Source organism: Oncorhynchus tshawytscha, linkage group LG12, assembly GCF_018296145.1.
Source record: "Oncorhynchus tshawytscha isolate Ot180627B linkage group LG12, Otsh_v2.0, whole genome shotgun sequence".
Taxonomy (NCBI): Eukaryota; Metazoa; Chordata; class Actinopteri; order Salmoniformes; family Salmonidae; genus Oncorhynchus; species Oncorhynchus tshawytscha.
In genome coordinates, this window is record NC_056440.1 from 61,446,928 (window position 1) to 61,471,801 (window position 24,874).

Consider the following 24,874-nt stretch of genomic DNA (forward strand, 5'->3'; position numbering starts at 1 on the left):
AGCATGAGTGTGTGACAGCACTCATTGATTTATTATGCAAGGAATTCCTTTGATCAGGGTTTTCTGTAAAGAAAAAGGTGTAAAATCCTAATCCTTTCCCACAGCCCTGCAATCGTGAGCTGGACAAACAGTGGATAAAGGGTTTCAGCACATAAGACAATGCGGCACCAAATCCCTGCTGGCACATAGACATCTCTCTCTCTCTCTCTGAACATCATGCCACAAAATGCATCTTATAGCATTTGTAAACTAAAGGACTAATACAACTGCAGCCATAATGCTCACTATTTAATTAACAAGCACCAAAACAACTATCCTAAAATGCCTAATCTAACCCTGGGTTATAACTGTTTTACTAATGATTTATTAACCCTAGCCTTAACACTAGCCCTAGTTTTAACCTGTTGTTGATTATTTGTAAACTTTCTACATCCATATCTGACCAATCAGATCAGCTCTTTTGCCAATTATCAGCGCTGCATTTTATCACTGGGGAAATGTTCGTACACATCACTACATAAGGCTGGGAGTCCCTGACTACAAGAAGGGTCCAGCACTGGCTACTTTTTGTATATAAAGTTGTTCTTCAGACACTCCACAACAACCTCAGCTCACGTATTAACTGGAGATCCAGCAATTTTCCGACCCGCTCTCTGGACTGGCTTGTTCTGGAGGTCCCGCAGGTACCCATCAGGCCACCTTGAAATTAGACTTGCTTGTCTCCACTGGACAGCTTAGATTGAGTTTAAGGGAGGTGATATGTGAGAGTTGTGATTGTTTTGATTAATCTTATATTTATTGTATTGATATTGTATATGTACATGTTTTGTATTTATTAAGGATCCCCATTAGCTGCTACTTTTCCTGGGGTCCTGCAACATTAAAGCAGTTATATACAATTTCAAAATAGTACATTTCAATAACACTTTTCACATGTTCACTGGGCTCCCTTGCAAATGAGACCCTGGTCTCATTGATGACCCCACCTTATATAAATACAAGTAATTGACGGATAGCCAGGGCCACACTCCAACACTCAGACATAATTTGCAAGCGACGCATTTGTGTTCAGTGAGTCTACCGACGACAGGCAGTAGGGAAGACTAGGAATGTTATCTTGATAAGTGTGTGAATTGGACCATTTTCCTATCAAAATGTAATGAGGACTTTTGGGTGTCAGGGAAAATGTATGGAGTAAAAAGTACATTATTATCATTAGGAATGTAGTGAAATAAAAGTTAAAGTTAACAAAAATATAAATAGTAAAGATACCCCCAGAAAACTACCTAAGTAGTTTTCTGGGGGTATTTTTACTTAAGTGTAAAAGCAACTGATTGTTGGGTACTGTAGGTCACAATAAAATGTCAAAGGCTTTCAGATGGGCCAGAGTAAAGAAAAAATGGTACCCACTGGTCTAAGGCCCTGGGCATTTGTGAAGGAACTCTTGAGTATTTCACATAAACCTGTGGGCATCTGAGGTTCGCATTAATAAGGTGTCCTCAACCTCTGACATCTTAGCACTTGCGGTTTCAGAGGAAGGATCAACATTGCTCCCCAAGTGACATCAAAGGGTACAGGGATGGACTCGTCAGGACATGCTACCTCAGTGTGGTATCCTTTCAACATTTTTACCCATGGTTGTAGCTGTGATGCAGATGCAGAGCAGCTTGTGACATCATGCATCAAGGTCTTTTAAAAAGTTATGAAATCACTTGACTTCCACCGTGATACCTATCAACATTAAAATATTAAACTGAGTAGCTGATTCTGGGTGCCAAGATTAATTGTAACTGAATGTTCAAAAAAACAAAAGCATGAAAATATATACTGGCATTCTTCAGACATACTGCATAATGGGCTAGACAGCTGTTAAAACTGAGCTGATAGCCATCTGCCTCCAGGACTGGAATGGGGGGGTGCATGAGGCACCAAGGCAGGGAAACACTATGCCACAATTTAGTTTGGGGCTTTTTCCCCTCGAAGTGCCTGGCGGTTGCATTTGTCACGTCTTCTTTTCATGTCACCACTCGCCACCTGCTCCAGAAATTCCAGAACATTCTCTAAACCCTCCAGTGCCCCCATATCCCTCTCTGCCTCCTCCCTTTCCTTGGCCCCATCCACTCTGCTTGCCCAACACAAGGAATCAAAGAAACAGTGCAGCTACAACTTTCATTCACTGGCATACCCCTCTCTCCCTCTGTTCTTTTTGCATTGGACTCAAACACACACAAGTAACTACGAATCAGGTCAGACCGCACAAAGATGAGCAGTGCACTGGCAGTTCCTTCTTCCCTCCAGCTCATTTGGGATTTATCTGTCCCGCTCAGAAGGTGCCTCGGGGCAGTGTTCACCTGCTGCTGCACAGTGCATCAACCAGCTGCCACTGGCCCCCACCTCCCCATCTGGTTTTGTCTATCTGAATTTATCCGTACAGCGAATAGAAAGGGGGGACCACGAACAAAAAACAAGCGCTCCGCAGCCCCTGCCATCGCTGGTGCCCCTTGATACCATTGTTACAGATAGAGGCCAATCCCACACATGACTCAGGAGAAGGGGCTGAACATTAACTGACTGCTGACCACCAGTGAAATGAGGCTGAAAGGCCCAGTGGTGGAATTTCATGGGGATGGAGTTGGTTAAACAAAACCAACAGACAGTGATTGCTTTGTGCCTCTGGCAGGAGAATCCACCCTCCTGTCATACTGTATATAGTCATTTTACAAACAAAAACAAAGTGACTTAGAAACACATACCACCTCAGTTTGTATTGCATAGTAAAGAATTGTGGTTTTGATCACTTATTTCATATAATGTTGAGTTTAATTCATGCCTGTAAACTAATACACCATAGCCGACAAGGAGATCCATCTCCATACTCTTCCACATTATCTCAGCCTGAGGAGCTCACTAAAACATGGGTGTGATATTTTTCATTGGCCACAAGGTGGGGATGTTGAAGTTTTGGCTATCCATATGATCTCCTACTACTTGATCATTTCAACCACTGAAATGATGCATCTTCTTGTGACCATTTATGTTTTAGCAAGTGTGAATAGAAAAGGAAACAAATGTATTGGAATATGCTAACATACATACTTCACAAGTACTTGAAATAAATAGCTTTTTATTATTATTTCACATCAACCAGTAGTTTAAGCAATCCCTCATTCTCAACCAGGTCACTCAAAATTGATCTACACTATTAGAAAAAGTGTTCATTGGGGTTCTGTATAGAACATTTAGGGGTATATATATAAAGCAAGCAATAGACTCCTTATTTATTGGTTCCATTTGGAACCTTTTTTTTCTTCAAAGTGTAGATAAAAAAAAAAAAGAAAATCACTCATTTATCTAGAATCATTAGAATTACAAAATAATATGATGCAACTCAGCTCTCTCTTACCACCCAGACAAAGCAGTAAACATCAAGGACTATAGAACACCAGTTAGGCCTATGTAGCACTTCCTGTTCACTTTGTGTTCTCAGTAGCACTCCATATTTCAAAACTAGACTGATGCCCCACCAATTGATATCCTAACCTTTGTCATTCAAAAACACCAATTCTTCATAATACCAACTGATAGCATACTTTATGCTCCACCATTAAAAGTCAGTTAACTACACTACAGACCAATTCAGGACCTCCTGTTTACATAAGGGCAGGCCCACCTGCAGGTTCCACCTCCTCAACTGTTCTCCTATCTTGTCTTCAAAGCCACAATGCTTCACAGGAAAGGTTGCATACAAGGATCCCCCTTCAGATCCTCAAGCCGTGGGCTTTAGAGTTGCCAGTTCCCTTCAGAAGGATATTCCTCCAGACCCTCCAGACTTCACATAATCACTGAAGTCTGTTGGCACATTTAACAGAGAGCAGACCTAAAGGTGAAAGAAATTAAGAGGAGCTAAAGACCAGTACCTAGTTTTTCAGTTGACATTAGTTTAGACATCAAAATAAGAGCATGAAAAACACTGCTGGCCAGTGGCCAGTTTAGGTCATGGATAATCTAAAGGTCATGAACCTTTACAATGAAAAACGTTTGAGTGAACCATGTTTGTTTCCAAGAGCTTATTCACACAATTGACTTGTGGTTTGAGTGAGATACCTGTCTAAACTTGGCCCGAACCTTCTCCATGTCTTCCTGGAGATGTTCATATTGAGGTTCTTCATGGGGGAACTTCTGAATCAACCCAAGTAGAGATTCCAAAACTTTCAGCCTTTTTCTGAAACATAAAAATAGACAAACTGACGATCATATTATTTGCATGAAAGTCAACAGGAACAAGTGACCGATGAGTAGATGAGCTATAGGCATTTTATTACTGCAGATGAGAGGTCAAACCTGGCTTTCACGTCTGTGTTGTTTTGAAGAAGGCATTTCCAAGTGATTCCAAATCCATAATAGAAGGAAACCTATAAAAATAGGTGAGTGGAGTAGTTGGGGAGAAATTAGTTGTAAAACACAAAATCACACTTATTTAACAAAGCTTTTTTCACAAACCAGTAAGCCTATACATGTAATGTGCGTGTAACAAAACCATGTATGACTTTTGTGAGTAACAAATCAGCTGCGGTAACAACACTGGCTTTCCATGCCTGCCCTGGGGGTTTTGACTAGCTATTAAAAAGTGCCTAGTCAGCTTCCCGAGTGGTGCAGTGGTCTAAGGCACATTTGTTTGTTTCTAAGAGCTTATTCACACAATTGACTTGTGGTTTGAGTGAGATAGTCCTACCTGTCTAAACTTGTCCCGAACCTTCTCCATGTCTTCGACATTTTTGCGTATCAAGTTCAAATCATCTTAAGTGATTTTGTTGAGCTTCACAATCCATTTTAGATACTTTTGGAAGATTTGAACATGATATGCGAAAAATAACTCAAGTCACATGACGAATGGGATTTGTGACAAATGCTAAAACGTTAGCACGTGGAAACAGAAACGTTAACAGCGAAACTAAACCAACGCATAGCCTGCTTACTACAGGGTAAGGAAACTAATATGTCATTTTGAAATTTGCGTAAACTATCCTCTTAATAGCTAGTTTTCACTAGATGGTTTACAGCTTGTCAGAATTCACTTTTTGTAGCATGTTAGAACTTATGCAGTAGGTTAGGATAATTCGGTTAAGGTTAGGAAAATCATTATGTTTTGCTCAAATGCAACAACAAAAAATATCAACTTTTGACGTCAATTTAGACATGACCCTGGATAAGTGATGCTCAACTTGCCTCCATTGAAAGCTTGGCACCATGTGATGCCCCATGTTTCCGACCATCAATCATTCCTTGTCGCGTGCCTTCACCGAACCCCTCGCGGTACCCCTCTACATGGAACCTGAAATCATATAAAACTCATACGGTAATCACGAAACATTGCTACAACTCTAGCTGACTATAAACAAACAAGAGTCATGCTAAATAAGCTAGAGCAAGGCAGTATTTAGCCTACCTGTCGTCCGCCATGAGTATACAGTCAAATAAATCTTCACTTTTGTGGGCCATTTTCGAATATTATTAAAAGAGTATCGCCTAATACAAATATTACTTGGCTATATAGCCTAGCCAACAGCTCTCGCTTCCGCAAACATTAGTTTGTGGCTACAGCATTGCTTTGGAAAGCCCAACAGTTAGTTCGCGCATCACTGCCATCTACTGTGTTGGAGTTTGTTGTCCTTCGATTAGGTATAACGGCGGTTGGCATCCAATGTTAATGGTGCATTGCCGTTACCAGCTGGACGGGGTATTAAATAAAAAAACGAAAAAATATATTCCGGAAAAGGGGTAAAACGATATCATACAAAATATCTAAAAAAACAAAACCATCATACTTCTTAAATCACAGTCCACTACAAAATACATCTGTGATAAGGCTACGTTCACCGACAGGAACGTTCAGCGGCATTCACAATGATTCCAACTTCTCTGCTTGTGCTGTACAGTTTATGACCATTGCAATAAATAATACAAAGTCCACCTTTTTAACATGCAGCATTTCACTATCTCTCAGTTGATGAAAAAACTTCACTGGTATTGGTGGCTCTACTACCATTGCTTCTTCCACGCCACTCGTTCCTTCCCATTTTCTCACCGCCTCCAGATAGGTGATACGCTGGACACTCCATGACTGTATAGTTCCCTTAAGGAAAAGCACCTTTAGTAAATCCGCTTTCTCTGTGAGAGCTTCCCATGTCTGGAATACACTGCACCACATATCACACTTTCACAAAATGCATGAAGACATGGCTAAAGGTCAATCATATTTGTGAACATAATCCCTAGCTGTGTATTGCTGCTTTCCATGTTGTCTGTAGCTTGTGAGGTGTAGAAACACTTTATTGCTTTTATGAATTTGGTCTTGCTGATTTTTGTGCTATGTTGCTTTGTCTTGCTTGTCTTATGTTGCTCTGCGTGTGCTCACTGCTCAATGATTGTCTATATTGTAATTGTTTTTAATAACTTGCCCAGGGACTGCTACTGAAACGTTGATTCATGTGCACTGTCCCTGTAAAAAAAAAAAAAAATCAATTCTCCTTCAACAGGGCACTCCAAGAATTCAGGTGTATGTACACATCGACAGGTGCAGCATTTTCCTTCATCTAGCATACAATATTCTTCCCTTCTGCATGCACTTGACACATGACCAAATATTTTTACATGTATGACACGGAAGGGTCTTGTGCACAAGAGCTCTTACAGGGTATCTCATGAAACCTAATTTTGTATGAGAAGGGAGAGACTCAGTAGCATGGATGAAGTGAACTTATTTTCTCCGTCCACCATACAAGTCAATCGACTTGCACAAACCACTCCATCAATGTATTCAGTTATACCCTCTGCCTTTAGTTTGCACCACCACAGAAATAACCCCCTTGAAAGGCACCCTGCTACGAAAATCCATGCAGGAAACATTCCACTCCGATATCTTTTTGAGTCTTAACACACATTTCTTCTGCTCCACAGACACACAAAACATCTAAATGAGACCACTTCTTGTGACTCTCCCCGACTCCACACTTTCTTCCAACACATTCCAGATTTTCCTGGAAACGTTAAATGGATTTCCCAAGTAGCATTCATCCAAAACCCTGACTCCGACCAAAAACGAGTCTAGTGGTTTCCTATTTTCCAACATAGATTTACTTCTTTTGTTTCCCTTTTTCTTCACCACTCAGCACCCTCCCCAGTGCAAGCAGTGGTGTAAAGTACTAAGTTAAAATACTTTAAAGGATTACTTAAGGAGTGTTTTGGGGTATCTGTACTTTACTATTTATATTTTTGTCAACTTTTACTTCACTACATTCCTAAAGAAAATAATGTACTTTTTACTCCATTCACTTTCCCTGACACCCAAAAGTACTCGTTACATTTTGAATGCTTAGCAGGACAGGAAATTGGTCCAATTCACACACTTATCAAGAGAACATCCCTGGTCATCCCTACTGCCTCTGATCTCACAGACTCATTAAACACAAATTCTTCATTTGTAAATTATGTCGTGTTGGTGTGTGCTATCCATAAATAAAAACAATTGTGCTATCTGGCTTGCTTAATGTAAGGAATTTGAAATGATTTATACTTTTAATACTTAAAAAGGTCATAATGATGAGTGAATGGCTATTATTTAATCCAGTAGCCTATAATTCACTTTAACTTTTCAAGACCTCAAATTACACAGGGCTATAAATCAAATGGAATATACATATTTAAACAAAACATAATACATTACAATCAATGTTTTGACTTAGATAACTTAAGGCCTAATTCTCTTATAAATCATTGGTCATGGCATGGCCAACCAGTCACCTAGGATTTTGTTGTTCCCAGGATTGGCTATGGGAAAAGGGTTATAATCGTACTGATAAGCTTCAATTGACACAAGGTATGTTGAACAGTATAAAAAGCATTTCTGGAAAGCTTTTGTAAGAGACGAGGCACAACAGTAAATAACAGTATCATCAGCATAAAAATGAAGTTGCGCATTTTGGACATTTTTGTATAAATTATTTCTATAAATAGTGAATAAGAGAGGACCAAGTACAGAGGCTTTGGGCACACCATTACAGACAGACAATTTAACAGACACGAGCCTATCAAATTGAGTACACTGAGTTCTATCAGACAGATAGTTAGCAAACCATGCAACTGCATGCTCCGAAAGACCTACACTCGACAATCTCTGCCTTTTAGTATAGCATGATCAACTGTATCAAAAGCCTTAGAGAGATCAATAAAAAGTGAGACACAGTGCTGTTTTTTGTCAATGGCTGATATCATTTAAAACCTTCATGGCTGCTGTAAATGTGCTATGCTTCTTCCTGAAGCCCAATTGGTACATTGATAAAATAGAGTTAGTAAATAAAAACTCTTTTAGCTGTTCACTTACAAGGGTTTCAAGTATTTTCACCAGGGGTGACAGCTTTGAGATTGGCCTATAATTATTTAAAAGAGTTGGATCTCCCCCTTTTAAGAGTGGTAGGACAAATGCTGATTTCCAGATCTTTGGAATTTCATTGCATTCCAGGGTTAGATTGAACAGATATGTAAGTGGTTCAGCTATGGAATCAGCTGCCAGATTTAAAAAGCAGGGATCCAAAAGATCAGGACCTGCAGGCTTTCTCTGATCTAAGGATTTCAGGGCTTTCTGTACCAAATGCACTGAGAATGGCAAAAAACTGAAAGTTTGACCAGCTCTCACTGGTTCATCCACACAGGGTTGTACAGAGACAGAGGACACTGAATCAAACAGCCTACCAGATGAAACAAAATGCTCATTGAAACAATTCAGCATTTCAGTTTTGTCATATATAGCAACAGAGTCCTTCAAAACACATGATGGTAATTCATTAACATTACTGTTACCAGACATAGACTTAATAGCCTTCCAAAACTTTCTAGGGTCATTCAGGTTATCAGTGGTAACAGACATATAAAATATTCAGACTTGGCCTTCCTGAGAAGAAAATAACACTTGTTTCGTAACTGCCTAAAAATAAGCCAATCAGCATCAGAACATGATTTCCTTGCTTTAGCCCAGGCTAGATTACAGTTGTGAATAATACAAGACAGCTCAGAAGAAAACCATGGATTATCCCGCCCTTTAACCCTGAACCTGCGGAATGGGGCATGTTTGTTTACTATTTGGGAAAAACCATCATGAAAGAATTTCCAGGCAGTTTCCACATCAGGGATAAGCTCAATCTTGCTCCAGTCAAAATAAAACAAATCATGAAAGAAAGCCTGCTCATTAAAACGCTTCACATTTCTCTTACGAATAAAACGTGGGTTTGTCTTTGGAACCTTAGTATTTCTAACAGCAACAACAGCACAATGGTCACTTAAATCATTACAAAAAACACCAACCGCAGAATATTTATGTGGAACATTTGTCAATATCAAATCAATCACGGTAGATTTTTCTGGGCATTTAAGATTTGGTCGAGTTAATCAACTGGGTAAGATTCATAGAATTACAAAACATTTTTAAATCATCAGACACCAGCTTTAACCAACACCAGTTGAGTTCACCAATCAAGATCATTTCACTGTAAAGAAGTTTAGACATAAGGTTCATCAGAGAAGAAAATGCATCACCGAGAGCAGAGGGGGGTCTATAACAGCCAATCACAGTTATAGAGAGCACTGGGGGGTCTATAACAGCCAATCACAGTTATAGAGAGCAGAGGGTGGTCTATAACAGCCAATCACAGTTATAGAGAAGCCCTTTGAAAACTCAATATTCAAAGCAAGAAATTACAACTGTTTACAAATAGTTTCAGACTTTGCCACACTTACAGGGAATTTAGATTTTTACATATATAGCCACACCTCCACCTTTCTTAACCCAATCAGTGCGATAAACATTGTAACCACTTATACAAATATCCTTATCAAAAACAGACTTGCTGAGCCAGGTTTCAGAAAACACAATTACATCAGCATCAGTTGATTTAGCCCAAATCCTAACCCCATCAATTTTTGACAACAGGCTGTGTACATTTAAATGAAAAATACCAAAACCAGATCTTGATTTAAAATCAGAGGGGACATTTGGAGACATTGCATATCAGGGCCAGGGTTAGGTGCACGTTACCTGATATCAACAAAAGAAGAATAACTAGGCACCTCTGTTTAATAACCTTGCACGGCTTCTCTTTTTTAAGAGACCTACTGCAAGCGAAATCTACAAGTGAGTTTCTAGACAATACAAAGCAGTCATTTAAAACCATTAGACTTTGGTAATCCATAGGTTTCATTAATGTAATTCAGACTGTTTTGAAGTTGATACAACTGGTTATGATAGCTGAGGTTCATAGCTAGGTTCTGAACTAATATGTATACCAAATGTTTTATGGACCATACACAGATCGGCTACATAACTAGCTACACATCCATAGGCATACAGGTATTTTTTTTAATCCTCCACTGCACAATAAGCAAGAACATAGCTAGCTACGTTATTTAATCTATCTCCATTGCATGGCAAATATCAGCAAGGCAAGCATACAAAATTGTACATTCAATTTGCAGTAAATGCTTTAGCTAGCTAGATTCTTTACATCAGAAGGTATTGACAATTACATGTTTCACAAGACGACAGTCTGGTTTGCTGGTTGTTTCAGGAGTCCCTAAAACAGAAAAAAACCTGAATTACAATTTCATACTCATGTCTCAACACCCATAAAATTAGCCAGCTAGCTGGCAAATGTTAGCTAGGCAGCAAGCTTGTTAAATTGTGAATTTTGTAAAAGTAACTTTACGATAAAAAAATATGCATAATCTTTGTCTACATTAACTGACATATTCCTGTCAACTGTACATTTTTTGCATGATTCGTTATTACGCTATAACCACTTACATGTGCTTCCATCATAGCATTTTTGTCAGCCATCTTTGCTGAAGAAAGTCTCCAAGCCTTGGGTAGCGTGGAGTCAAATTCGTCATGGGAACCAATCGATATGATTGGTCATCGCCCAGCGGTCGCCGCTAGCGATTTGCATAAAGTTGAAAAACGTTGATCTTTTTCACCGGCTCCCACGCCACCTTCGCACCGCCCAAAGGTCCCCCGCCCTCTCCGCCTCTCACCGCTTTCCTTCCTTTGGAAATGAATGGGAAGCTGTGTTTCACCGCGCAGCACGGTGTGCTAGTAAACACCGGGCAGCTCATTCTCCACTCACGCGTCATCAGGTAAATTACGTTTATACAGTGTTGGATCCCAAAATAAATGTGTAAAGTCATAAAAACAAATGAAGTCATTTGTGCAAGACAAATTTGAATTAGTAACATCATACGTTTTGCGAAATCTTAACATATTGTACATTTTGCTAATTCGTTACATTTAGGAAATTCGTAACATATCATACGAAAGGGATGATAGACATCAACAAATAATACATACAATATGAAACTTAACATATACTAAACAGGTTCTCAATGTGAAAACTCCGTTTTCTGGTCTAAATTAGAACAGTCTCAAAAATGACGCCTGCCGAAACCCGGGATCGAACCAGGGACATTTAGATCTTCAGTCTAACGCTCTCCCAACTGAGCTATTTCGGCTACACTGTAAACTAGTCCCATAAGAATTAGTCATACTTTTCTAAGGTCTGTGGTTGTTCTTTTCAAACTGCCAGAAAGACAGTGCTTCCACCGGCTCACACATACTTTCAGTTAGAATTTTTATTAAAATGAGGCTAACCTTTTACTGACTACTGGTACAAAAAGGAGCCTCAGTTGATCTGGAGTCGTCTTGCTAACAGACACAGGCTCTCAATGTGTAATGGAAGTTCTAGAACTGCTCAGATAAAATTACCTATTATTTTATCCATTGTCCATGAGAGTGTGGTAGTGAGCACATCAAATTTGCACGTACCCTTCTGCATGACGCAATATTAATGTGGTCTAACACAACCATCTATTAGTCACAGTTTATGTATTGTAATAACTTATAGTATTGTTTATAAACATTTTAATACATTCTTTGTAAAGAAAGCTCTCGTTTTATTTTGTCTAATCATAACTGTATGTCGGTATTGCATAAAGGCCTTTTTACATTATATTTTTAAGTTGTGTTTTTTTCCCCCTGCTGAAATACCGACATGTAAAAAACATAGCAGAGGATGGTTTCGATCCATCGACCTCTGGGTTATGGGCCCAGCACGCTTCCGCTGCGCCACTCTGCTACCTATATGGCTAGGAGAAAAGGTAGCATTTGATCCTGTGAGACCAGCTTATTACGTATGTACGCACTGAAGTTCTTAAAAGCTCCCTAGAGAGAATTCGAAAATAATACTTCTTCCACTGCCATAGTAAAAATAAATGTAGACTAATCTAATGACAAAATTAATATCATTAAACATTAATTTTCTGTCTAAAATGTTTTTGTTCATTAAGTCATTTAATTTATTTACAACCACACTAAAAAAACACAAATCAAATGCTATTTCACAGATTGTATACTATTTTATTTTAGACAAATATGAAACAAGGCATCTGATGGAAATCCAATGGCACAAGTATTATACTATATATAATTTCTCCCCAAGACATATGTTATAAACTAAGGCCTTTCTTATTCAGTGTGCCCAGTGTTTGGGCTTTCATGTCATTGTGTACGTTGAGATTGCTTCATTTATAAGAGACGTATGCACTTTCTTTGTTCTCTTCCCAAATGCCATGAATATTTAGGTATATTTTCAATGACATAAGATATAACCCTGTATTTTATTGCTTTACTTGTATAATAAAGGATATAATGCTTCTCTATAATACTGTTAAACTGAATATGTCAGGAATATAGTGAAGACATACAAAACACACAGTATAGTTATCTCTGCCTATAGCAGAACTACATTGGAATTGTTAGATTAAAATAATACAATGGCAGCATACATGATACATTTGCCATTTACTCAACATAATCTGAACAACCAGTCCAGTTAGCATGTAAGGAGAGAAACATTAAGTCTAGTCCTGGACTAAGGAGAATTTAATTGATCCATCAGGAGGGATCAGCCTGTCCTTGCATTGGATATCAGACACTGGTTGACCACCTCCAGAAGCTGGGAGTTCTCGAGTGCAGCAGCCACTCTCTCTTTGTCTGCCAGTTGTTTGTTGACTGGAACAAAAGCAAAAACAAAGGGTTTAGTTATAGGGGCAATTCCACGGTAACTGGATGATGCTGACACTCAGATACTTCACTTTAAGATATACACTACCGTTCAAAAGTTTGGAGTCACTTAGCAATGCCCTTGTTTTCTATGAAAACATACATGAAATTAGTTGCAAAATGAATAGGAAATATAGTCAAGACGTTGACATGGTTATAAATAATGATTTTTAATTGAAATAATTGTGTCCTTCAAACTTTGCTTTCGTCAAAGAATCCTCCATTTGCGGCAATTACAGCCTTGCAGACCTTTGGCATTATAGTTGTCAATTTGTTGAGGTAATCTGAAAATATTTCACTCCATGCTTCCTGAAGCACGTCCCACAAGTTGGATTGGCTTGATGGGCACCTCTTACATACTATACAGTCAATCTGCTCCCACAACAGCTCAAAAGGGTTGAGATCTGGTGACTGTGCTGACCACTCCATTATAGACATAATACCAGCTGACTGCTTCTTCACTAAATAGTTCTTGCAGTTTGGAGCTGTGCTTTGGGTCATTGTCCTGTTGTAGGAGGAAATTGGCTCCAATTAAGCACCGTCCACAGGGTATGGAATGGCGTTGCAAAATGTACCCTGTACAAATCTCCCACTTCACAATTAGCCTTTTAAAATTATAAACTTGGATTAGTTAACACAACGTGCCATTGGAAAACAGGAGTGATGGTTGCTGATAATGGGCCTCTGTACGCCTACATAGATATTCCATTAAAAAAACTGCAATTTTTAGCCCTCCCGATTGGTCTAAGGCATTGCATTGTAGGGCTTAGCTGTGCCACTAGAGATTCTGGGTTCGAGTCCAGGCTCTGTTGCAGCCGGCCACGACCGGGAGACCCATGGGGCGGCGCACAATTGGCCCAGCGTCGGTCGCCAGGCGTACAGTGTTTCCTCCGACACATTGGTGGGGCTGGTTTCCGGGTTATGTGGGCACTGTGTCAAGAAGCAGTGCGGCGGGGTTGTGTTTCAGAGGACGCAGAGCACTAGACCTTCACCTCTCCAGAGTCCGTACAGGAGTTGCAGCGATGAGACAAGACTAACTACCAATTGGATACCACGAAATGGGGGATAAATGGGCAAAAAAAAATCAATAATAATAAATCAGCCCTTTGCAGCTACAATAGTAATTTACAACATTAACAATATCTACTGTATTTCTAATTATTTTAATGTTATTTAAAAGAACAAAAAAAACAAGGACATTTCTAAGTCACACTACCGTTCAAAAGTTTGGGGTAGGTAAAACAAAATCCAATAATTGCAAAGTTAAACAACCCATACAACTCTACATACAAGGACTACTTTGAACAATTTCCACAAAAACACATTTACTTCCGTAAAAGAATGACAGCAAAAAAGCACAAACGGTCATTCTGTTAACAAAATTCTCTTCTGCACTGTTGTTCTAGTAAATGTGTTTTTGTAAACATTTGTGGAAATTGTTAAAAGTAGTCCTTGTGCATAGAGTTGCATGATTTGCTTAACTTTGTAGTCATTGGATTTTGTTTAACATACATTTTAAAGTGAAAATTCATAGTCTCAGTATCACTGTTACTGTGGAATTGATGTTAAGGGCTTCTCAAAAAGGGAAGTCTACAACAGTCGTCTTGAAGGTGTGATTGTTGGTCTCAGCCTCAATGTTGAGTTACTTCAGAGGCATGTCACTTTACCTGCATCTTCTGAGGCATGCGTCCCAGGAGTGATGTGCACATCAATCTGCAGAGATATGATTAGGCATAGATGGACATGACCCACCATGTTAATCTTAAATGTCCAGACAATTAAATCATATTAAAGCTTGTTTTCCTCTCACAGCTCACCAGGAAGCAGACTTCATTTATTTCACCCACCTTAAACCTTTCTGGCAGGGACCGCAGCAGTTTGACTTTGATGGACAGGCCTATGAGAGTTGCCATGCTGCAGTGGGGTATAGTGGGGGTGAACTCCACACCCACTGTGTTCTCTTGGTCATCTACCTATAAAGAAAAATAAAGTTGATGGTTTTATTAGGCTAACACAGTATGGACTATCTGCTGTCCTTAGTAGCTACACAAGTGTGTCTGTGTCGAACATCTAACTGGGGAAAAAGTTGTGAAAGGAGTTTAACTCACGCGCACTCGCACTTGTTCCACGACATTCAACTCCTCGAGGGACAGTGGGTGTTCAGGATCATTAATGGATCTGATGAGATGTAGCACGGGTTAAGGTGAAATCTGATAACACAATGTTGAGAAATTAGCTTTCTTATTAAAGAATTAAGCATAATATGGTAAGTTACTTAGTATGACATTGAAAGCTCAAGGGATGTATCCTTAAACTAGCAACACAGAAAGGATATCAAATATTTCTCTGTCGTCGATGGGATCAGCAACATCTTCGTCCTCGTCATTTGCGGTCTGAAGTCTCTCGCCTGTTCGTTGAAAAATCAAGGGATTCGCGTTCTCTAAACGGGCCCCACCTGACATTTGTGATGTTGAAATTAAAGAAATACGTTTATTTGTTTGTGCTATCGTTTTTTTACTCTGAACCACGGGCTGAACAATCCACTTCCGGAAACTGTAGACGTCAAAATGTACGCAGGCGCAGCCCACCGATTTAGTGTCATGTTGGATTTCCAGATGTATCCGGCAGGTGGCAGCATACTCATCTTAAATTCTGAAATGTGACTGAACTACAATGTTAATATACAATTGAACTACAATGTTAATATATAATGGTTATGCTACACAGAAGCATGAAAATAATGATCCATGTACAAAATATTGTTTATGCAAAAATGTTTATTAAATAAAACAGCAATTCATTTAGCCCTCTTACACATGTGAATTGTGAATCCAAGGCAAAACAGCATTTTACCAGACTCAAATGATAAGCTCTAGCTAATATCTTTAGTAGCAGTATAAGTAACATCTGATGACTCAGAATACATCTGCATTGCACCATTTCAAAGTCAAGCCTAATCCATAATTGTACAATTAATCACCTGTGTCTGTGAGGGTTGCACATTTTGGGGAATATCCAGAGGTGGAAACTTCCCGTTGGAATTAACGGGAATATATGGGAATTAACGGAAATATACGGAAATTCATATTAATACCATTTAAATGTAGATGTTTTTTGCATTGGATATATTTACAATATCATATGGAGACAGAAACATAAACCTTTTACCTTATGTAGACATAATTGCAAATTATTAAATCCTTCCAATAGAAAAAAAAACAATTTAGTTACGAATTTAACTTTATTTAAATGAGTTGACTCTTCAAATGGGAGAGTCACCAATTTTTCAACCCTTGTATTGGTCAGCCTGTTGCGTGCTTTGGTGTGTGTGTTCCCAAACAAGGACCAATTGCGCTTTGAGGCAGCTGATGTTGGTGGGATTTGGAGGATGATGGAGGCAACAGGGGAAATAGCCTCAGATCCACAAAGTCCCTTACATCAGGTGGCTGATGAGATATGTTGGCACGGCTGCCATATTGCATCTCCATCTCAAAGCCATGATTGGAAGTGTACTTCGCCAGACTGCCAAGAACCTTGTCTTCATCCAGGCCAAGGTGGCGAGACACGGTAGTGATGATCCATAGGGCTTGTTGATCTCTCCACCAGACAGGATGATCTTGCAAGCATACTTGGGGTCCAACATGTACGCTGTGGCATGTATGGGCTTCAGGGAGAAGTCTTCATGCTTTTTGATATATTTCAGAACTGCAGTTTCCTCTGCTTGGAGCAACAGTGAAGTGGGCAGGGCAGTACGGATTTCTCCTCTTACATCTGCAAGCAGAGTCTGAACATTAGACAGGATGGCATTGTCTCCTTCAATCCGCGCAATGGCTACTGCTATAGGTTTCAGGAGTTTCAGGCTGCTTACCACTCTCCCAAAATACATCATCCAGACTGTGACATGGCCATTTCTTGGAAAGACTCCTAGGCTACTATTTACTAGTTAACAAAAATAATGTATGGCATATCAAATATATTCACCCAACCCAGTATTGTAATCAAAACTTACCAGAAAGAATGTAGTCCTTAGCTCAGACAGTATAGTAGTGTGGGCTCAATAGCATTCCATTAGTGTGCAAGATCTTGAGAAGCCGCTGTAGATGTGATGGAAGAATGCATTGTGTATGCAGAGGGTTGCAATTCCATTGAATTATGGATAGTTGAACCAAAATATGCCACAAGACATAGAATTGCCTTATGTGTATCCCATAAAAAAGGCTCACTGTTTGTTATAAGCTAACTTTTTTGATGAATTTAAGCAAAATTCTCCAAATTCCAGGGTTTAACTTCCCATGGAAAATTACCAGAACAATTCCGGAAATGTATCGGAAAGTTTCCGACGCTTTGCAAACCTTGTGTCTGTTGGAACGGTTTATAGTCGGTTTATACTGTACTTTCACTATGTACACTACCGGTCAAAAGTTTTAGAACACCTACTCATTCCAGGGTTTTTCTTTATTTTTTGCCTTTTCTACATTGTAGAATAATAGTTAAGACATCAAAACTATGAAATAACACATATGGAATCATGTAGAACCAAAAAAGTGTAAAACAAATCAAAATATATTTTATATTTGATTTGAGATTCTTCAGCATGGCTACCACAGCATTCTGCATCGATATGTCATCCCATCTGGTTTGCACTTAGTGGGACTATCATTTGTTTTTCAACAGGACAATGATCCAACACACCTCCAGGCTGTGTAAGGGCTATTTGACCAAGAAGGAGAGTGATGGAGTGCTGCATCAGATGACCTGGCCTCCACAATCCCGACCTCAACCAAATTGAGAGGGTTTGGGATGAGATGGACAGCAGAGTGAATGAAATGGGATGAGTTGGACCGCAGAGTGAAGGAAAAGCAGCCAACAAGTGCTCAACATATGTGGGAACTCCTCTAAGACTGTTGGAAAAGCATTCCAGGTGAAGCTGGTTGAAAGAATGCAAAGAGTGTGCAAAGCTGTCATCAAGGCAAAGGGTGGCTATTTGAAGAATCTCAAATATAAAATCGATTTTGATTTGTTTAACACTTTTTTGGTTACTACATAATTACATGTGTTATTTCATAGTTCTGATGTCTTCACTATTATTCTACAATGTAGAAAATAGTAAAAAATAAAGAAAAACCCTTGAATGAGTAGGTGTTCTAAAACTTTTGAACGGTAGTGTATGTTTATAGTATCAATAGCAGCTGACAAAGTCAATGTTGTTTTGTCCAGATTTGGAGTGATACATGACATAAATGACTGTCTTGGGTGATTCCTTTTACTGTGCCAAATAATCTAAATAGTTGAAAGACATTAACTCTTAGAAATACTGGAAACGCACTATTGAAATACCCCAAACCCATTTGTTGAGTGTCACCAACGCAAACAATAACATTGAAAACCACTACTGAAAAACCTTGGTAATATATCACTAAGGACTTCCTTTAATCTGAATGCAAACAATCCTTCTCTCTGTCTATCTTGTCAACAGCTGTTGAAAAAATACCTGGTTTGCTCACTCCAGTACACAATGAGCCTCCATTGTACCCTAAAGCCTGTCTCAACCTGAAATACCTGTTTAGATGGAGCCTGATAGCACACCTTCCTTATTCCATTTGCATGCGCCCAGCTTGGCTGTAAGGAGGCAGCGGTATCTTGTTGAACTTTATTCAACCCCTATAAATGATCAGAGTGTATCCTAATCCAACAAAAAATGTTCACTTGAACTACAAGAACTGTGACTGTGCATGTATTTCAGTATCAAAGCTTGTAAAGTATAAATACAGTGTGCCAACTGAACATTTTAAACTAGTCCTCACCCTCGTTTAAAAAAAAAAAAAAGTTACTCATTCATCAGCACAGTCAGAGGGATAGTTCAGTGGGGCAGTTAGCTGAACGACCCACATTCGGTGTCAACAATAACAATTAAGGTAAAGACAGGCAGGAGTTTTGGGTGTGGTTAGCTTGCTCCAGGCTAAGTGCTGGGCTGCTAGCCATTCCTCCAGGGACATTTATCAGCATGCTATCCTTGCCCTAGTCTTTGCCTACCCAGGCAATACTATGCACAAGTAACTTTTCACCTTACAAAGAAAGAGAGGGGTCAGGAGACTGTCAAAAAGGTGAGTGAGCATCGGTGCGCCATCTCTCTACAGGTGATGAAGCACAAGGAAGGAAACACAGACAGACAGGGTAAGGATATATTTTAGCACCTACCAGCATAAAATCCTTTTAGCCCTGGAATGTGGAGTCAGGTAGCATGTGTGAGGGATTTGTTTTCATCCCAATGACCCCACCCTTTCAGAAGGTAATGAGATGTTCAACAGTTTCTGCATGACACTCCACAGTGACATCACAACAGCTTTGAGAACTGGTTGAGAGTGCCTTGGGCCTCACACAGTTTGCTGAAACCCCCGTGAGCCTGGAGCCCTGCAATTGAGACAGCATGGGTCCTGTCTGGGTGCAGTGTTGCAGGGGTGCCATTTCATCTCAATACTTAAGAGTGTGGAGAGGAGGGGTAGAGTCACAGACACCCCCATGCCTGAAGCCGGGAAGCTTAATGTAGCTCTCCTGAAGACGGGAGGTCCCATCACCAGACATTCCAGGAAAACAAAAACCCAGGCACAACACAAGACAGGTCTTGTCTATCCCCAGCCCTGGCTGTTGCTCTAGACAAATCTGAACATGCTGTAAAGCTTGGGGCTGGTTAATCCGGGAAAGATAAGGATGGCTGGCTATTTAGAAACATGATTCCATAACCTAATCAGATTGTGGAGGATATGCATGCATAAACATTTTATAGAGTTTACTTCCGTCATCATGAAGTGATTTGAGAGACTAGTCAAGGATCATATCACCTCCACCCTACCCGACACTCTAGACGCACTCCAATTCGCTTACCGCCCCAATAGGTCCACAGACGATGCAATCACAATCACAATACACACTGCCCTAACCCATCTGGACAAGTGGAATACCCATTTAAGAATGCTGTTCATCGATTACAGCTCAGCATTTAACACCATATTACCCTCCAAACTCGTCATTAAGCTTGAGACCCTGGGTCTTGACCCCGCCCTGTGCAACTGGGTCCTGGACTTTGACGGGCCGCCCCAAGTGGTGAGGGTAGGAAACAACATCTCCCCCCGCTAATCTTCAACACTGAGGCCCCACAAGGGTGCATTCTCAGCCCTCTCCTGTACTCCCTGTTCACCCACGACTGCGTGGCTATGTACGCCTCCAACTCAATCATCAAGTTTGCAGATGACACTACAGCGGTAGGCTTGATTACCAAAACGAAGAGACGGCCTACAGGGAGGAGGTGAGGACCCTCGGAGTGTGGTGTCAGGAAAATAAACTCACACTCAACGTCAACAAAACAAAGGAGATGATCGTGAACTTCAGGAAACACCAGAGGGAGCATCCCCCTATCCACATCAACGGGACAGTAGTGGAGAAGGTGGAAAGTTTTAAGTTCCTTGCCGTACACATCACGGACAAACTGAAATGGTCCACCCACACAGACAGCGTTGTGAAGACGGCGGAGCATCGCCTCTTCAACCTCAGGAGGCTGAAATTTGGCTCGGCACCAAAAATACACAAACCTTTACAGATGCACAATCGAGAGCATCCTGTCGGGCTGTATCACCGCCTGGTTCGGCAACTGCTCCGTCCACAACCGTAAGGCTTTCCAGAGGGTAGTGAGGTCTGCACAACGTATCACCAGGGGCAAACTACCTGCCCTCCAGGACACCTACACCCCCCGATGTCACAGGAAGGCCAAAAAGATCATCAAGGACAACAACCACCCGAGCCACTGCCTGTTCACCCCGCTATCATCCAGAAGGTGAGGTCAGTACAGGTGCATCAAAGCTGGGACCGAGAGACTGAAAAACAGCTTCTATCTCAAGGCCATCAGACTGTTAAACAGCCATCACTAACATTGAGTGGCTGCTGCCAACATACTGACTCAAATCTCTAATCACTTTAATAATAAAAAATGTATCACTAGTCACTTTAAACAATGCCACTTTATTTAATGTTTACATACCCTACATTACTCATCTCATATGTATATACTGTACTCTATACCATCTACTGCATCTTGCCTATGACGTTCGGCCATCTCTCATCCATATATTTATATGTACATATTCTTATTAATTCCTTTACAATTGTGTGTATAAGATAGTTGTTGTGAGATTGTTAGATTACTTGTTTGATATTACTGCACGGTCGGAACTAGCACAACCATTTCGCTACACTCACATTAGCATCTGCTAACCATTTGTAAGTGACCAATAAAATTGGATTTAATTTGATTTGAAAAGCCTCACTCCGCATGGATGGGCTTTTAAGGGCCGATGGTGTCGAGAGGAAGTCACTTACTGGACAATGGAGGGATATTGACTGATCACAGCATTTAAATTGATGTCCACTGACTACTTCAGGTCAATGGGTGAGATCATTAGGAATGTACAGTATACAATTACCAGAGTACTGCACATAGGCCTACACTGAAAAAGTGTCATATCTCCAAAGAGCATTTCCCTTCAATCTTGATCCCTTGATCTTTGTGGGAGGGATTTAATAAGGATCTTGTCATGCTAGATCTTTGATGTGAATGAGCACAGAGACGAATGAGTGTGCTGGCTGCTACTGTGGAGACTAAATACAGGAAGAGTAGGTGTAAATACAGAACCAGGTCGCTTCTTTGAACATATAACTTACCCCTCCCCCACCGCCTCACCTTATTAACTGCTGTCGCCCAACAGGCTCTATCAGCCCTCTTTCAAAAACCACAAAACACAACATCAACATATAGAATTCATGATCAACACACTGTAACTAGTTTGCTCTCTGGTTGGTAAAACTTGGCAGATGTGGATAACAAATGCTTAAAACTTTATTGTTGTATTAAGCCTAAGTGGCAAACATATCCCATTAGACAGATGGACAATCGTTAAAGATAGATGTACTATAATAAGCAAATGCTTTAATCAGGAGATGTACAAGTCTTTGCTAATTACAATGCTTTAAAAATGATTTCCTGAATGTTTTGCGTAGGTTTCAGCCTCTATCATTTCAATAGGGACAGTAAGGTCGAAACCATTTACATTCTTTACACATTGGTAAATAAATGACAGACTGCCCCTATAACCAACCAGCCTTGACAGAACCCTTCATGAGAAATCAGCTAGACTTGTTGAAACCATTGCGCATCTGCGGAAAAACCCTGTTCCATTCCTTCAAAATTATAATCTTTGATTCTTTAAACTCATATGTAGAATAAGGGAGACAACGTTCTTATGGAAAACCTGAAACAGTAAACTTTTTTAAATGAATAATTCAAGCGTCAATTGTCATTCATGATTTTATACTCCCAAGGATTTTAAACAAAGTTACTATGTGACTTTTGCTCCAGTACTTCTTTAACCATTAGGCAATGTCTCTATCAGGATAGAATTCCCCAGAGATTTCCTGTTAACAATATGACCACATTAACAAGTCAGGGCACAGTCAGTCTCCCAGCCATACAGAGTAAAATAAACCAATGAGATCCTGAATGTCAGACTGTGTAACGGGATGGCAGTCTAAATGCAAAACTAATACATAAAACACATTATCTCGTTATAATATAGTCTACACTTTCACTCCTGTGAGACCATCTGAAGGGAATCTGTGAACTGAGCTCCAATTTTGCATTCAAAATGGATGGCCAATCCAATTAAGAGGAACATTAAAGTCCAATGTACTGGTGGTGATGATATAATGAGCATTCACTGACACACATGCAGTACTGAGTCTGGGAACTCTCTCCTAGAGCATCCTCACAGTCACGTGTTATATCACAGTTTACTTTACCACACTCATTGGAGTATTTGTCCTTTGGGGTTAATATACAAGCACAGATAGGCACACAACCAAATAATGATTAACAAGATTCCCGTTGCCTCCTTTCCTCTTGGACTTAAAGAGTTGGGAGTCTTCCTCCTAATTAGCACAAAGTCAAGTCCAGCTAGGGAGTGTAGTTCTGGAGAATCTGTTATACATTCCAGCATAGATAAGGAAAACTGAAGTAAATACTGTCCTTCAGTGGAGGCGAAAACATGGTAACATTTACAAGGACGTCTCATATGAGACGTGAGTCTCACACAATGGATAAAAAGTGTATGATATGTCTATCTAGGACTGCAGTAGCAAATTACCCTGTAGTGTGTTAATGTATTCATTATGAGCAAGAAGTTCAAATGATTTGTGATGTTCCGAGTCAGAAATGGGATGTAAAGCCTAAAAATATATTCCATCAAACAATACGCCACAGTATCTATCTGCTGGGTCATGAAGTGAGGCATGTGATTAAGTCAGCTGTTAGATATGGACTACATACCATGTCATTTCTGATTGGCCACCACTGTTCATACTTACAAAACACAGACACGATCATACAATACCAGCTGCTGTTTATTCAGTGGATCTATACAACACAAAGAAGGGAACTGGAAGAGAGAAGATAAGATCATAAAATTGCTTCTCACCATTTCCTACTTTCATGTCAAGTGACTGTGGACCTGTGAGCATCAGATGATTTCTAAATAGAAGTTCTGATAACTGTCAAATGGTTTGAGTGGAGACAACTGGATTATATTTCATATGGTGTCATTTCCTCTTTTAACACCACTTTGTGTGAGGATAATTTCCTATTCCGAAACATCACAAACTGCTCAATATTACTTATAAAGCAAGTATAAAGCAATGCATTACTTGTCAATTGAATTATGGGACCTACCGAGGTGAGACTTACAAAACATGGCGGAAATAGAAACAGACAAAAAACGACATGAGGTAAAGAGATAATTAGATGTAAAAATACAGTAACTAATCATCTGAAGCGCTCTAATATAGAGCGCGAATTTATCACATTCGCACACGCCAATCTCAATTCTGCTGCTAACGTTACTGTCATGCTTTGCAGTTATCTATTCAGGAATTATAGCTAGTATAATAGTTAATAACAACAAGAATAGTAGAGCACATTATTCAAGCAAGTGGTAAGTGAATTTCAAACCAAAACAATCTTTTCCACATTATCAATTGTTGTCAGACTTGACTTGTAACTTTTTACAGGGTAAATGCTAGTAGTTAGCGAGTTAACGTTAGTTGCCCCATGGCAAATGGGCCAGTTCCACAGGTTAGCTAGCTAGTAGCTCAACTACAGCATGCTTCTGACCTTTTCAAAACAGTTGTCGGAAATGTAATGGTAGCGTCAATTCACTCAACCAACTTGTTGGATTGCAGCTTTCTGTAGGCTATTTAGCAACATTATGCCACGCACATTACCAACTCACCGGATGGCATGCAAAAGATCGTGGCTAGCTAACGTTAGCTCGTTTGAAAAACATGCTCTCATGTCCAAATACATCTTTTTTAACGGCCTCAGACATTCGTAGTTTGACTCTTTGTGATATCACTCAACATTTATTGAGAATAAAATGGAAATTCACTTACAGTGTTGTTGTTTTAGTGAAGACTAGTCAGGAGGGTTTAACATCCAGTTTGGCTTTGATATTTGAACTTTCGGCGCCATTGAAAACAGCATCAGTTCAATTGCAGTCAGTAGTTTTGTGCCTATACTTATGCCATTGGCAATCATGGATAAACAGGGGAGGGACTGCTAAAACCAATTTGGAGCTTATGATTATGCTAGCTAGCAATGTATACCAATATTGT

General features: G+C 39.8%; 2 protein-coding genes and 1 non-coding gene across 4 annotated transcripts; all 3 read right to left on the reverse strand.

The window, feature by feature from the left end:
• Positions 1–3,107: 3,107 nt before the first annotated feature.
• On the reverse strand, positions 3,108–5,691 carry lto1 (LTO1 maturation factor of ABCE1). Of its 2 annotated transcripts, none has more exons than XM_024439990.2 (5): positions 5,447–5,691; positions 5,227–5,332; positions 4,342–4,412; positions 4,105–4,222; positions 3,108–3,849 (listed from the first exon to the last, which is right to left on the reverse strand). In XM_024439990.2, the coding sequence occupies exons 1-5, from the start codon at positions 5,497–5,499 to the stop codon at positions 3,832–3,834; spliced, it is 366 nt and encodes a 121-aa protein (XP_024295758.1). In that variant the 5' UTR covers positions 5,500–5,691; the 3' UTR covers positions 3,108–3,831. The 2 variants fall into 2 exon arrangements, with proteins under 2 accessions (XP_024295758.1, XP_024295757.1); XM_024439989.2 differs by having other exon boundaries at positions 3,108–3,877; positions 5,447–5,686.
• Positions 5,692–11,480: 5,789 nt separating this feature from the next.
• On the reverse strand, positions 11,481–11,553 carry trnaf-gaa. The gene has a single exon. It is a non-coding gene; the product is annotated as a tRNA-Phe (tRNA).
• An 883-nt stretch (positions 11,554–12,436) lies between these two features.
• Positions 12,437–15,735, reverse strand: ciao2b (cytosolic iron-sulfur assembly component 2B). Its single transcript, XM_024439996.2, has 5 exons — positions 15,498–15,735; positions 15,271–15,350; positions 15,010–15,135; positions 14,830–14,875; positions 12,437–13,111 (listed from the first exon to the last, which is right to left on the reverse strand). Exons 1-5 carry the CDS (start codon positions 15,622–15,624, stop codon positions 13,005–13,007), a joined length of 486 nt encoding a protein of 161 aa, XP_024295764.1. The 5' UTR covers positions 15,625–15,735; the 3' UTR covers positions 12,437–13,004.
• Positions 15,736–24,874: the final 9,139 nt, after the last annotated feature.